The following is a 13,351-nucleotide window of genomic DNA, read 5'->3' on the forward strand; positions in this document are numbered from 1 at the left end:
AGTTATTCTTTGTTGATCAGGAAAAGAAGAATAAGCTTAAAGGGGCCATGACATCAATTTGAAAAGATATGGGGCATCTTAAATATTGACCAAAATGTAGACGAGTGTCTAAAATACTCAAAAAGGGCATTTTAAATATTGACCAAAATGTAGATGAGTGTCTAAAATACTCAAAAACTTGAGTGTGGGTAACAGTGTCAAAAGGAGCCTATCATAAGTTTCAAAGACATGGTGGTATCTCAAATATTCAATAACATCTAGAGGGGGCAAGGTAAAAGGCAACAAATCATCATGTTTGAAATTACAAGGGTGTCACAAATAATAACCAACACCTAGAGGGTATTTAAATAATTAAAAAAGTTGAGAGGGGTCTCCTATAACCGGATCTCAAGATCCCTAACCTTAGATTCATAATTTATAGATCATAAAATTAGGTGACGACTCTAGGCAAACCCATTGACCCAATAAATGATCAGATCTTACCCAATTTAAAACCCCTAACGACAACTCAACTTTAAACGACCCAAGATGAACCAATTTGAATCGTGACTTAGTACACATATTTAAGATAGGAACTTTGTAATTAATATAATCTCATTTATTATTTTTCTTACTTACTAAAACTTTTTCGAAGCTACATGGCAGATTGTTAGTTGCACAACCTTACATTTTTATTTCTCCAACGGAATTTCTCCCCATTATATTTATAATTGAGTGCTGATTTTCTAACTAGAAAGTCTTCACTCGACTGATGTGGCACGAACATGGAACCATAGATCTTTTTCCACAGGATACACAACTGCAAATTTTGGTTCTGCATCCGTGCTACATCAGTCAAGTATTGACTCAGCGAGGACTTTCTAATTAGAAAATCATTATTCTTTATAATTTCCTCAACTTCATTAGCTAGGTATTGCAAATTGTATTTTAAGTACAAATTTGTCCTTAATTAATTTTTTCGAAATTCCCTTTCTAGTTAGAGTTTTTTAAGATATTAAATGTATGACCAAACAAATCAAAATACCTAAAATTTGTCAATATGTCCAAATAAGCTATTTTCCAAACAAAAACAAAAAAAACACCTCTCCAATCAAATGAAACTTTATTCGGCAAATCTACCCATTGACCCAAGAAATGATCAGATCTTACCCAGTTTGAAACCCCTAACGACAACTCAACTTTAAACGACCCAAGATGAACCAATTCGATTCGTAACTTAATACATATATTTAAGATAGAAACTTTGTGATTAATACAATCTCATCTATTATTTTTCTTACCTACTAAAACTTTTTCGAAGTTACATAGCAGATTGTTAGTTGCACAATCTTACATTTTTATTTCTCCAACGGATTTTCTCCCTTTCATATTTATAATTGAGTGCTGATTTTCTAACTAGAAAGTCTTCACTCGGTTGACGTGGCACAAACATGGAACCACAGATCTTTTTCCACAGGATACACTACTGCAAATTTTGGTTTTGTGTCCATGCCACATCAGTCAAGTATTGACTCAATGAGGACTTTCTAATTAGAAAATCATTATTCTTTATAATTTCCTCAATTTCATTAGCTAGGTATTGCAAATTGTGTTTTAAGTACAAATTTATCCTTAATTAATTTTTTTCTAAGTTCCCTTTTTAGTTAGTGTTTTTTAAGATATTTAATGTATGACCAAACAAATCAAAAGACCGAAAATTTGTCAATATGTCCAAATAAGCTATTTTCAGGAAAAAAAACCTCTCCAATCAAATGAAACTTTATTCAACATATCTTTATTTCAATAAAGTTTTGAAACTCGGACACATTATCTTGAAACTCGACCTGATCAATTAGATTAAATAGAATATCAAGTGAGTCACATAAACTCGAAAAATGGTCAATCCATTTACTCAAGATGATCTGATAAAAATATAAATTTATACACATTTTCATGTAACTTATATATTTTGGGACATGTTTGATCCAAAAGTGATCCCATGAATTATCGATCGGATCCTTACCAGAAACCCTAACTCCTAATACATAGTAGAAAGGGAGAGGAATCCCATATAAATCAACATATGGTACAGATATGATAAGGATCAATTTGGAACCTATTCGATAAGTTGATTTGGATCCAAATTTGGGCCAACCGAAGAGTGTATTAGGGTTTGATCCTTATTGGATCTCAGGGTCTGGATCAAATCCGATCCAATAGTTGGAACAAATCTTGGCTAGATTAATATGATTCAGATAAGATTGTGGTCAACGGAAAAGGATCCAATCTGATCCATTAGGTAAATATCGGATCAGACTATTGTTGGATCGGGGTTTTACTGAATCCCAATCTCAAGATCCAAACCCAATCCAAAGACAACTAGATTGGATCAAACCCTATCTAATCTAATATACAAAATTAAAATGAATTTCATATATTTAAATAAAACCCATAGTATAATTTTTCTATTTTCTCACATTTCTTCGATACCTATTGGATCCGGATTCGGGACAAGGTTGATCCAAAATCAATCCACCCAAATCCGACATATACAAAATTTAGAGAGCTGATATTGCCACACCAACTTTTACTAATACCACACCAATTCCAAGTAATTCATCAAAGAATTGCAGCAGTTGGTGTGGCAATAGCAGCTCTCTAAAATACTTAGGGGTATAAACTCTCAGTAGCAACTCTCAATATTAAAATACACCCAACATACAATACGTCAATTTTGATTTTTTTGGAAAAAAATAAATAAATAACGTTCTAAAAATAGTCCTAGTTCTACCCAAATAAGGGTTTCTCTCCGTACGTGTATCTTCTCCTTCTTCCTCTACTCTTATTCTTCTCCTTCTCGAATCCAAACTCCATCGGTGCGGAGCAGCTTTCCTGCTCATCTATTTATTAATTTCTCTGTTTCTCCTTATTTCATGTCTCCTATCGACTTCTCGATCTCTTCTCCTCTCCTTGGAGTCAGATTGTTACAAACCCTAGTTTTCAATTCCTCCTCAAAACAGATTTTCTTCGTCTCTGATCACCAAATAACCAGTTTTTCCACTTCGTACTTTCAATTTTCCCGCAAAATATGACTGGTTCTAAGGTATATTTCGTTCCTTTTTGGTTGGATTGATTGTTTTTATGTTCGTTGATTCGTGGGGTTTCTCTAGTATAAGACTTTGGATCTAGGGTTTTTTGTTTTTGTCATCAATTGCGATTGAAAGTTGTTGGAAAGGTTCTACCTTATATAGTTTTTAAACTTGGATTTTGGGATGTTGAAATTGTAACCCTAGCCAGATCATTGTTTGAAACCTAACATAAATTGTAAAATTTGTAGACAAAAAAAAAAAAAAAAGATTTCAGTTTGGTTTCCTTTGAACGGTAAAAATTGTAGACAAAAAAAAAGGGGTTTCAGTTTTGGATGTTATGTTTCGAGGTCAATGTTTTGTTCCTATCGTGGTCAAAACTGGAATGTTTCGCCAAAACATTTCGAAATGGCATGAAACTTTAGACCTTAACTCTATATATTTTTTATAAGTTGTATTATTGCCAGAGATTTCTTGCAGGATTTTTGGGTCCCTGCCAAGGATGTTTTGTACATATGGTGGACTTTTTGGATCCCCATTTACTAACAAATAACAATATTTCACAAATGGCATATAAGCACTATCAGTTCGATGTGTCTGATGTCACAATTTTTAATTTATTGATTTTACGTTATAGTGGAGGATTGTGACGTCGTACTTTATTGTTTGTGACATGTATTGTATGTCAAATCTTTTGATCAAATTTTACATCTCTTGGAGTTGGTTTGGATTATGATTAATAGTTTTTAGTGTGGAAACATCATGTGTAATTCTGTTTTCACTTGAGTTTTGAATTAGAAACATAATCTTTAAGAACAAAATGATTACTACTAGTAAATTAGAATTGATGTGTATAAGGTTCCAAATACAATGGCGTTACTCTAGGGGTCGCACGTATGTCTGTGTGTTTTGTACTAGTCATGGATGGAAGAAGTTAATGAATTGTTCTTATTCTTGGGAAAGTCTGTTGGCTGTAAAGAATGCATTGTTGGTTGGAAAATTTCGCTTCAATTCAATCCTTTGCCCATTCTTATTGGTTTCCTCTGATTCCAGCAGGTATTGATATTTGGGTCATTCACTGAAGATGAAATCAAGTCATTCCAAAGGCAATCATCTGAGAAAACCAAAGAACATTTGGAAAAGCAACCCTTGCAATTTGGTTCTTTGGATTTTGCAAGTATAGGATCCTTAGGCAGTCTCAGTATTGGACCTGGACAGAGTAGTTGTGTGGAAGGTGCAAAAAATGTCTCACCACCAAAGAAGGTCATGAAGGAAAATGCACTCCAGGCTGTGAAGACAACAAATAATGTTTTGCAGAGTGCGTTGAGTGTTAAAGAGAATGGAAGTAGTCATGCTTCTCCCCATTCCTTTCACCTTAGTAACGGGGTTAAAGAATCTGAAGGAACAAGTGTAGATGTAACTTCATTACATTCATCTCAAAATAAAGTTGGTTCTCCAAAGCAGTCTGGGAGCCCAAAACCTAATGGCATTGAGAATGGCAGATCAAACGGAGGAAATTTTAATATCACATGTAACTCCTTTGCAAATATGACAGCTGTTGATACATCACCTGCCGTGGCTTCCAAAGAGACCATCCAAAGGGCACCGAATGGCTCAAGTGCAGCTGTTAGAAATCTACTGCCACGAGGCTTAATCAACTCAGGGAATTTATGCTTTCTCAATGCAACCCTGCAAGCTCTTCTCTCCTGTTCTTCATTTGTACAGCTTTTGCAGGAACTGAAAACTCGTAACATTCCAAAGGTTATCCTCTTAGATGTTTTACATTAGTTCGTAGTATTAGTTGCTACCTGCATAACAATCTTTATAATTAGCATTTTCATCAATGCGATTTTAATTATAAAGTTTGATTTTCTTTTCAGATTGGCTATCCGACATTATGTGCATTTGTTGAGTTAATCTCTGACTTTGAGATTCCTACTGGGCCAAGCTTGAAGAAGAATGACATGGCTATCCTTGAGACTGGGAGGCCTTTCCGCCCTGCCATGTTTGAATCGGTTCTGAAAAAATTCACTCCAGACGTGCCAAATAGCATATCAGGCAGGCCAAGGTTTGTGTTTCTTTGCAATTTGCATCATTGTTAGCTTTTTCTCCATTTATTTTCATCATTTAAATTAGTTATCTGAAATGATACCTTTTAAATAGTTTCTTTCCTCATTTCCCAATTTTGCTGTGATGAAAAAAGTAACATTTTTTCATTTGTGTTAATTGGAAAGTCAGAGATGCCTATTGCTATTATTTCCTTGTGTGCTTTTAATGTGATAGTTAAAATTGACATCTGGATGTCTTACTTGCAGACAAGAAGATGCTCAAGAGTTTCTAAGTTTTGCCATGGATCAAATGCATGATGAATTACTCAAACTCAAAGGTCACTTTTCAAGCTTAAATGAGAGTAAATTATCTTTGATTTCATCTTCAGAAGATGATGGTTGGGAGACCGTGGGGCCGAAGAACAAATCTGCAGTGACAAGAACGCAAAGCTTTGTTCCATCAGAATTAAGTGCAATTTTTGGAGGACAATTGAAAAGTGTTGTGAAGGCAAAAGGTAGGCTAATTTTACAACTTAATTCTGTCCACAGTTATGAGGATTCTATTTTATCATTCTGCTTCTAATAGTTCTTGAGTGCTCCATCTAAATAAGTTTTGATTAGGTTAAATATCATACATCCTTTATCTTGATTTATTATTTCAGAATAATATTTTGATTGTTGGAATTACTAATAAAGTATTTGTGCTTCTTTTTGTGTGATGTGCAGGAAACAAGGCCTCTGCTACAGTTCAGCCTTTCCTTTTACTCCACCTTGACATTTTTTCAGAAGCTGTGCATACTATTGAGGATGCACTTCATCTATTTTCTGCCTCGGAAACACTTGAAGGGTACCGAACATCTGAAGCGGGGAAGGTACATTTTCATAGAGCTGCAATCCCTTAGTTTTTATACTTTAAAAAAATAAATAAAAATAAAAAATAAAAACCAACACTGAGTTGGCCATTGACATCACTAGGACAATCCAATTGATTTGACTTGGTCCCTTTGCCTGGTGGAACATTTGGGTTGGGTTTAAAACACTAAAACATTAGTGTAGAAGAATGCCTCCTTTACTGATTAACTGAGAACTTTGTCTCTTCAGGTTGGAGTGGTGAGTGCTAGCAAATCTCTAAAGATACAAACGCCTTCCCAGATAATGATATTGCATCTGATGCGGTTTGGCTATGGAAGCCAAGGGAGCACCAAATTGCTTAAGCCTGTGCGCTTTCCTCTTGAGCTAGTTCTGGGCCGTGAGTTGCTCGTTTCTCCTACTTCTGAGGTAAGTTTACACTGCATATTCCTCTTTACCTTCCATTGTTTTCCATTTATCTTCAATGTCTGTTAGATATTACTATTCATTCTTACGTTTGGTGATTAGATTTAGGCCTTGTTTGCCATTTCTTCTGGTGGGCGGCTTTTAGCTTCCCACTTTAGTCTCCCGCAAAAACCGGAATCCAAAAATGGGCACCTATTTTTTGCATTTGGTTTTTGTTGGGGGTACATAAGAATTAAACTTTTTTGGATGAAAATGTTCATAATTTTTAAAGAGGTGCTATTGCACACCAACTCTTACTAATTCCTATGCAAATCACCAAAGAATTGCACACAGTTGGTGTGGTGTTAGTAAAAGTTGGTGTGGCAAAAGTAACTCTCTTTTAAATACAGGGCTAAAAAAATCCTCGAATTATTTCTAGGGTTTTAAACGTCCAGGGGTGGTGAGTAGAGGTAGCTGTGCCTATTAACAATTGTAATTTTGCATGAACTTCTTCTCATCATTGTTTCTCATGCCTTGGTTCTTACAGGGTCGTAGATATGAACTTGTTGCGACGATTACCCACCATGGGAGGGAGCCTTCAAAGGGGCATTACACTGCTGATACTCGGTGCTCTAATGGTCACTGGCTACGTTATGACGATGCATCTGTCACTGCCATTGGTATGAACACAGTATTGCATGACCAGGCTTATGTTCTATTCTACAAACAAGTATCTTCTAGGTAGAGTAGGGAATTTTCCCTAACTTGCCACTCGTCATGTAAAGAAGAAAGTCTAATATTAAAAAGGTCATGTATCTGATGGACTTGTGACTGCCACTTGTTGGTTAGTCGGGAGAGTGATTTTTATGGTTATATATATTATACCCTTTGTGAGAGAAGATTGAGCTGAAACCTGGAGTGGGTTGTAATTGTTCTTTCAGCTTTTCATTAAGATTAAGAAAATGTAACCATTTAAGGCTGTTTGTTTTGAAGTAACTGAAAATTTATAAAATTTTGTTTTTATATCTTGTCATAGATCTCCTTGTCTAGAAATCCAGCATCATTGATTGGCTTTTACATTCTCTTATGTTATAATTTACCATTCTAATCTCTCTTGAGCCTTATCTTTAATCTTTTCTAATTACTTCGATTACGTCTAAGTTAAGTTCCCCAATGATGATGTTATGGTTCTTTATGCATGCACGAATAACTTTATTTTGTCCTATGAAATTGTAATTAGGGTTTGCAAATCATTTCGTCCATAACTATAATATAGTGTAAATTTTGTGGTACTGTTCATTCTCCGGGGTTTGTCTCTGGGAACGAGATGTCTCATGGTCTGGTCTCAGAAGCTGAGTGAGACATGAAAGGTAGGAATCATAATCTACAAATGCTTATTCGATTGATGATGAAGTGTCCATTTTGTTTATTTGTATTGCTAGGCAAAAAAGTAGGATTGGCAATGGATCGGATCGGTATCGGATTAATATCACTTCAATATTGATCCAATTTTTTTTAAACATGTACCATATCCGAACGGTTTAATAATTATGTTAATTGAACTCGATCCAGTTCATTTCATCCTTAATCTGAAATTGATCCAATCCGAACACATTTCTTATTTTCAAATGATCAATGTTAAAAAAAAATATAAAATTTAAAAAAATCTACTTTTCAATTACAAATATAAAGGAAAATCGAAAAGATTATAACATTTTATCTATATGTATTTACATGAAATTAAGATTAATAATTTTTTTTATTAAAATATGTTGAAAGGGCTCAGTGGACAGTGTGAAAGTGAGTGGGTTCATGAGGTTATAAACCTGGGATCAACACTCCACGTAACTTAACTAAGTTGGCACCTACAGAGGTCCATATGATTCATCAGCTGGTGTGCTAAAATAAAAGGTTGGCATGGCAATTGAAGCTCTCAATATATGAAATATTTTAAATATTTTTATATTATAAATTATTTTGATGAAGTCGTAAGATGATGTTTTGAAATGGTTTATGGCCGAAAGAAAAGGTGATATTACAACGGTTTTGAAAACATTGGAACTATCAACAAAATTTAGCTTTCTTGTTTGTAATTAAAATATTTTTAAAAATATAATTAATTTTAAAAAAAATTAATTTATTATATAATAATCCACATCCAACACACATCGACTAGACTTTACTATTATAATAAAAAAGAATGAATGTTATTGAGCTCCAAATCCTTAAATAATAATTTAGATTATAAAAAGTATCCTTAGATACTCCAATCTTAGAAGATTTTTCCAAGGATGTTCCCTTGCTTTCTCCTAAAGTAGAGGACGGATATTATTTTTACATTAAGTAATTTTAAACTCTTTTATTCCTAAGAATAAGAATATTGAATATTATTTATGCTAATTTTTTAAACTCTTATGTCTCTTAGACTCTCCATTCTCAAAGTTGCTCAAAGCCCGCCTCACCTCTCTCTACACTTTTTTTTTTTTTTCATTTCTTATAAAACTCTTTCCCTCCTTTATCCATATTCCTTCTTTTATCTCCTTAAGATATAGGTTTAAAATCTTAATCCTATATAATATTTATTTATTTATTTATTATTCAATTTGTTGCATGGATTTGAAATAAAGCAATTATTTCTTTGAAAAAAAAAATCGTGATAATTTGACTTAGGCACGTGACATACTCAATCGACACCCTGACATGACATACTCGAGGACCACAGATCTACATTCTTCGAGGAATACACATCTACAATCTCGAGTCTGTCATGTCAAGGTTGTCGATCGAGTATGTCACATGCCTAAATCGGATAATCACAGACAAAAAAAAAAAGCTCTTAATTTTAAATATATATATATATTTTCCTATATTATTTATTAGATTTGAGTTCTAACCTATGTATTTTTTTTCGCCAATTTTTCACTTTCATGCATTTATTTTTTATTTTATTTATCTATTAACCTTAAGTACTGTCGTGCCTCTTTTAAGCCTTATCGTGGGTAAGTAAGAAACCTATTGATCAATCACTTATTTTGGACGGTCAATATTATCGTAGGCCCACTAATCATAAAAAGGTTTATAGACAGATAGATAGTTAGGTGAACTTCTACAAATCTTTCTACTACAGAACTTCTCTACAATGGGACCCACCAGCAACGGTTGATGTTAGCTGGCATAATGGTCCCCAGATAGTGATCTGACGTGTCACGTGCAGAAATATGTACCTCGTCCACAAAAGTCAAAATCATTGAGCGTGAGCTGTCAAAAATAGCAGATTTAACACGTGTCATCTCCGTATTGGATGACTGGTCGCCACATATGGAATTCGCTTTGTGCATACGTTTCGTTCTTTTCGCGATTGTGAGTGGAAACTGACAGAGACATCTTGATTGGGAAGGGTTTGATGGGAGTGTGGGACCACTATAATTCTTCTAGAGCTTTCTTAACCGACAGATTGGTTACTTTGTATTTGATAATTATCAGTTTGATACTCTTGATTAACACCACATATGGCTGGTGGAGGGCAAATAAATGTTCATATGGCCTGTCCAAAAGACTATAATTATTAGAGGGTGATTTGATTAATGGATTTGTTCATGAATTAAAGGTATGTTTGATTGCATGGAAAATAACTTTTTATGAAATTTGAAATTCATAAAAAATTAATAGTGAAAAATAAGTAGGATTGGAAAATCAAATTCCATTGTTTGATTTTACTTGGATAAAATTATGAAAAAAAATATTTGGAGAAGAAGAAGAAGAGGAGAAGGAGAAAGAAAATGAGAGGAGAGGGAGAGGCTTGAGGCGGAGAAGAAAAAGGAGGGAGAACGTGGTGGTGGCAACGGAGGTAAGTAAGGGAGAAGTGGTGGTGATGGTATTGGTAATGACGATGGAGGTGAGAGAAGGAGAAGGAGAAGAAAAAGACGAAGAGAAAGAGAAGAGAAAGAGAAGGTAGTCGGAGATGGCGATGACAACGAGGTTAGTGAGATGGTGACTATGGTGGTGGTGGTGGTAGGGAAGAAGAAGATATGAGTGGGGAAGAAAAAAATGATATTTTGATAATAGAAAATATAGGTTGATTTTACTTTTTCACCCACATAGATAGAAATGTGAAATTCATGTTTTGGTGAACTTTTTTATTGGAGTGAAAAATCAATTTCCATGAAAAAATGCAATTAAACAATACCACGAAAATTGATTTTTCACTCTATTTTTTATGTGCAATCAAACATACCTTGAGGGTTGTGATTTGGATTTGACTTTAGGGTTTTTTTGTCCGAGCCAATTCAATATTATTCGAGTTTGCAACAAAAACTCTATGTGATTTGGATTCATCAAGAATAACATTTGAGTTGACCTGGTAAAGAGAGGGCATGGGGTAGTGACGGGGCCAACTTGGTGAGTTGGTAAAGTCGATGAGATTAGAGGATCAATAATTGGAGTCTAAGATTTAAAACTACGATTTGAAGTGAATTAAGAGAATAGGGATTTGATAAACTAAGATAAAATATTCTGTAAAACAAATCCTTGTTGAATGGTTATTTAGAGAATTTCTTATTGACTTCTCTTGTCTATATGATAGTCGTAGGGAATTTGCTTTCAATGGAATATAATCCCCATGGAAAAATGATCGTGAAAACTGAATTTTGCTGTTTTATTGAAGCCTATGAAAATGTTAAAAAGAGACCACGTTGGATTTTAGTTAAGTGGTGCCGACATATATCGTTAATTAATACTGACATCATAAATACAAATAATCTTAAGTAATACACAAATTTATTTAATTTGGGCATATAGTGGACCATTAGTTCATTACAACACATTTCACTATAATAAGACATCATATTAATGCCACACCAATTCCTATGTAAATCACCACAGAGTTGGTCTGACAATAGCAACTTTCTCTTTTCATAGGTTAGTTGGAGTCGAACCTATGATTAATTTAAAATTGCTTTGCAATGTGTCAAACCAACAGAGCCATGAGTCTAATCCCCAAAACGCTTCCTTTAAACACACTTATAAAAGTAATTGTCATCGTTCAATTTTAAAAAATTCCAAATAATTCATTTCCCATTTAGATTATATCAAATTCATGAATTTGTTTGGTTGGAACAATCTTTTGACACACCCAATTTAGTGAATGCAATTCTGATAAGAATTTTAAAATCTCAAAATTTATTTGTTTTTAATCAAAGAAATAGTCATTCGAGACAAAGGTTTAAAATCACATTTCGAGACAATTTTTCAATCATGAGAAAAATAAAAATTATATCGTTTCAAATATTTAAAGACATTCCTAAAATACTCTTAATCGATTGTTAATCTTGATTCTGTCACAACAAGGTGTTTCACCAAAAAAAAAAAATCGTAATTACACGAAACTTTGAGTCAAACTTGAGGCAAGCGGAACATTTTTAGGGCCACCAACCACTACCTACCAAAAAATTTGTAGAAAAAAATAAACTTTGAAGTTGTAGGTGGCATACTTCAAAATTTTAAAAGAACCTTTTTTTTGTTGGATTACATGTGTCATTTTCAAGGAGGTGTTTTAAATTTTAGTCAAAATATAAGGATGTAAAATAAATTCAAAACGCTACGTGTCTTATAACGAAGAGAGGTTCCTTCAAAATTTGTGAGTTGGCATCACTAATGACTTCTAACCAATTTGATTCGTGTTTTTTTTTTTTCTTAATCTATGTCTTGAAAACAGCCAACCAATCTCGCATTGAGGGACAGCAAACATCCACCTTGTTAGATGGTAAAAGAAAAAAAAAAAAAACGTGGTAATATCTTTATCATGTTTTGATAAGGACGTCGATGCTCCCTCGTTCTTTTATTGGTAATATTTAGGTCGTACAAATGGGACTTTTTTTGCTTAGCTGGAACCAGCGGAGGACAGTTGGCAAGTAAGGTGGTGGATTTGCAGGAACCGACGTCGTCGTTCGACTGTCGAAACCTGTGGCCGCGCTGTCTCCAAATAATATTGTCGCCCATGGAAATCGTGTACCATAAAATACCCTTCTCTTTTTAACTTAATGACTAATGAGTCCTCTACAGTTGCAATAATTAATGTGTGTCACAAGGTGCAATATTATGAACTGCCGACATTATAAAGAGAGATTAATTTACTACAACATTTGTTCTTTTAGATGATGAGGATAAACCTTTTAAATGATGAAGAATCCAATCAGTGGAGGAATATATGATTTGTTTAATTTTTTTTTGAGAATTATAATGATGATAATCATCAATAACGAGGATTCAAATCTCATTTCGAAACAATGTCTTGGTGAGGAGAAAAATAAAAACGTAATTGAACAAATATTGTACAAAATTTTGAGACAATTTGAAATAATATTCTTGAAATTTGAATAAAATTGGAAAAAAAAAATGGACGATGTATAAACTTAGGGGATTGGATTGTTGGGTTGGAAACTTTTATTGTACTTCAAGTTCAATCTTTTATTTTAATCTCGATAAAAATTAGAATATTCTACTGAAATATTTGGAAAAACCATGGAACTTTGAATTGTGAACAATATGGTTATCCGTCGTTGTTTTATCTATATCTATTATTATTTTAAAATGAACTTTCCTAAACAATTTTTACTTCTCTACTGTTAAAACTTATCATTTAAGTTAGATGAAATAACATAATTTGCTAAATAATTGCCTGTGTTAATTATAAAGACAATTATGCCTTTACCCATGTGAATTTTTTTAAGTCTCATATAGAAAGACCTTATCTTAATAAGAAGGGATGTATAAATTGGGGTAGATAAAAAAATAACACTTATTGAGGTAGTTAGAATTGACATAAATATGAATGTATTAGAAAAAAATAGACGGCCATAATTATAATTAAATGGACTAATATTATTTGTTCAACCAACCCTTAGTTTTATGGGACAAGGATTTGATGAGAATGTTGTGGGTGCGAACGCATGAACTACTCACTAGTGAATTATTATTATTATTTTT

At 33.5% G+C, this 13,351-nt stretch overlaps 1 protein-coding gene across 2 annotated transcripts; it reads left to right on the forward strand.

Annotated features, from left to right (window-relative positions):
- The first annotated feature begins 2,768 nt into the window (after positions 1-2,768).
- LOC147396944 (ubiquitin carboxyl-terminal hydrolase 24-like) lies at positions 2,769-7,402 on the forward strand. 2 transcript variants are annotated; one of them, XM_086452272.1, is made up of 7 exons: positions 2,769-3,082; positions 4,119-4,826; positions 4,946-5,133; positions 5,381-5,628; positions 5,840-5,985; positions 6,215-6,391; positions 6,915-7,402. In XM_086452272.1, exons 1-7 carry the CDS (start codon positions 3,068-3,070, stop codon positions 7,110-7,112), a joined length of 1,680 nt encoding a protein of 559 aa, XP_086308398.1. In that variant the 5' UTR covers positions 2,769-3,067; the 3' UTR covers positions 7,113-7,402. The 2 variants fall into 2 exon arrangements, with proteins under 2 accessions (XP_086308398.1, XP_086308400.1); XM_086452274.1 differs by having other exon boundaries at positions 2,770-3,082; positions 4,122-4,826.
- The last annotated feature ends 5,949 nt before the right edge of the window (positions 7,403-13,351 follow it).

The sequence above is a fragment of the Akebia trifoliata genome, chromosome 8 (genome assembly GCF_017979445.1).
Source record: "Akebia trifoliata isolate Shusen 1 chromosome 8, ASM1797944v1, whole genome shotgun sequence".
NCBI classification, from domain to species: domain Eukaryota; kingdom Viridiplantae; phylum Streptophyta; class Magnoliopsida; order Ranunculales; family Lardizabalaceae; genus Akebia; species Akebia trifoliata.

What these genes read in the sequence shown, in the direction of transcription:
- LOC147396944 (XM_086452272.1), top strand. An exon ending in AGCATATCAGGCAGGCCAAG is followed by an intron (nt 5,134 to 5,380) that starts GTTTGTGTTTCT and finishes TCTTACTTGCAG; the next exon opens with ACAAGAAGATGCTCAAGAGT. An exon ending in TCGTTTCTCCTACTTCTGAG is followed by an intron (nt 6,392 to 6,914) that starts GTAAGTTTACAC and finishes TGGTTCTTACAG; the next exon opens with GGTCGTAGATATGAACTTGT.